General features: G+C 46.7%; 1 protein-coding gene across 1 annotated transcript in view; it reads left to right on the plus strand.

The window, feature by feature from the left end:
* Positions 1-580: 580 nt before the first annotated feature.
* The window catches only part of SARC_08980 (hypothetical protein), a gene marked incomplete at its 3' end in the record, with an annotated part of 4,813 nt that continues 2,933 nt past the window's right edge, over positions 581-2,460 (plus strand). The window contains exons 1-3 of the mRNA XM_014297019.1: positions 581-689; positions 1,276-1,761; positions 2,255-2,378. Of these exons, the coding sequence (XP_014152494.1) occupies positions 634-689; positions 1,276-1,761; positions 2,255-2,378 (666 nt within the window). The 5' untranslated portion in view covers positions 581-633. The remainder of the gene's footprint in view (positions 690-1,275; positions 1,762-2,254; positions 2,379-2,460) is intronic.

The following is a 2,460-nucleotide window of genomic DNA, read 5'->3' on the forward strand; positions in this document are numbered from 1 at the left end:
GTTTTGCGAGGTTGCATTCCATTATGGGCTTTGTAGTGTTTCTCATACACCCGTAGAGGCACGCTTCATATGCGGTTTTAGTTGGTGTGTGGGCTGGTACGTTGTCTGCAACTGTTAGCAACTGTTATGATTGTACTTGTGTTGTCATATAAGTGCTTGTGGTTTGTTAGGTGGGCTGGTGCATTGTCTGCAACTGTTAGCAACTGTTATGATTGTACTTGTGTTGTCATATAAGTGCTTGTGGTTTGTTGGTTGGGCTGGTGCATTGTCTGCAACTGTTAGCAACTGTTATGATTGTACTTGTGTTATCATTGAAGTGCTTGTGGTTTGTTGTATGGGCTGGTACATTGTTAGCAACTGTTATGATTGTACTTGAGTAGTACCGCGTCTCTCTGCGTGTACGCATGTGCTGTCAGGTACACACGTGACACTGTAATCCCGGGTGCGCATGCTACTTTGTTCCGGGTGTATTCTTTTCCGGTTGAACGCATCCAGAATAAACGTACGAACGGGCGGCCTATACGTTTACGTTTACGGATATATGGGTGATGCTGACACGTGTCCGTCGGTTCTTGTGCTAAGGTGTCTGTGACGACGTTCGGGCAGCTGCTATGGACAGACATCGACTGCGTCATGCTGGAACACTTCCAGGGCTCGTTCAATGAGAAGGTCATCTCCTTATACTTCAAGTATGTTTGTTATCTGTTGTTTTCCGTTAACTCCCGGATACGAAGGGCTCGTACGCCGTTCCGTAAAACGTTTCTGTGGTCGACAGCAGTGTGTGACATGCAAACTAAATCGTATGATAGTAAAGCACAACCAAAATACGGAATACAAATCTCGTATGAAAATCAGGACCAGTGGCTTGAGGTTATTTTTAGTCAACCAACATAGCCCACTAGTTCTAGTTCCTGCTTAATTGACTAGTACTCAGGAGCGGGTGTAGGGACAGGTTATAGTCCACGTGCATGACTATTGGCTGCTGTGTTAATGGTCCAGCACTCAGGAGCGGGTGTGGCCAATTGCTTTACAGTCACATAGGCCCACTACTTATGGATAGTAGTAGATAGTAGTATGGGTTAGGTCACGTACCAGGTAGAGTATATTAACTTTATTGAAGGTGTGGTTAATTGCTTTACAGTCACCTAGGCCCACTACTTATGGATCGTAGTATGGGCTAGGTCACGTATCCAATATACCTACGCACAGAGAGGTGCTGACGAATCGAATATAAAGCCATCGCACTCGCTCATAGCTGCACGGGTTTCCGCTCAGACTCAAAGAATTCAATTCCTGGTGCACCGAAAACTCGGGCGACTTCAAAGGCTTCGATCTCACCAACACGTGGGCGCCCTACATCACCTCATGGCTGGCCGAAGTTCGGGCCAACTCCACCGCCAACGTGGAGCTATTATTAGAACAAGAGACCTGGCAACCCACATCCAGCCTCGAGCTGCACTCGGTCTCCTCCACGCGGTTGCTCTCTCGGTACTTTGAGCTGTACTCGTTTCTGGACAAACTCGAGTGGGAGGATCGCGAGCAGTACGCGCACTTTGTGCGGGTGTTTGCTGAGAGTGTGGCTGTGACGCTGCGTGAGTACTGTGTGCAAAGCAGTCGGTTGCTACGCTCGTTGCATGAGAAGCGCTCGGGATTGTTAGACTCTCTCCAACGGACGAGAGGGCACAGTGCGTCTATGGTGGCGGGAGAGACGCCACGGTCACCCATTCCCAATACACAGTCGTTGCTGATGGATAGTCCTGGGTATGGGTGTGTGTGTGATTGTATGTTTGTGTTGGTTATGGGTGTGTCTTGTTGTGTGTATGTACACGACGAATGGCGCGTAGACTAACTGCATGTCTATTGTTTACGGGGAGGCGACAGAGACACACAGTCCCAACTCTTAGTCGTAGCTGCGCAATAGTTGTAGGTATGACATTTGTCATGTTTTTATGAATATCATTGTGCGTTTTAGCTTTTAACGTTATTCATGTGCGTGCGTGCATGTACTCATGGTGGTGTGTACCACATTCATACATACTCCAACGGTTCCGTAGTCGCGGCACTTCAGAAATTCCGAGGAGGCGCTAAACACTTAGAAATGCACACAATCACGATACAATAGTGATATGAACCCAAAACCATACACACATACACAAAAAAACCAACATACACACGTATACACGAAAAAACCCTCAAATAACCCCTCAGAGCCAAAGACTACTCTCACCGTTGATGCATTTTTCATTTGGTGTAGGATGGAAAGTGATGATCAAGGCGACTTCTATCGGGTATCGCAGAAAGCCTGCGTACTACTCAATAACATCGAAATGGTTAGGCAGAAGATGCAGCAGCTGTGTTCGGCCATGCACATCGATCAGGTGTGTGGCTTTTATACCTCTAACGACCATATATATATATGTATGTATGTATGTATGTATGTATGTATGTATGTATGTATGT

This window comes from Sphaeroforma arctica (genome assembly GCF_001186125.1).
Source record: "Sphaeroforma arctica JP610 unplaced genomic scaffold supercont1.865, whole genome shotgun sequence".
Lineage (NCBI taxonomy): Eukaryota > Ichthyosporea > Ichthyophonida > Sphaeroforma > Sphaeroforma arctica.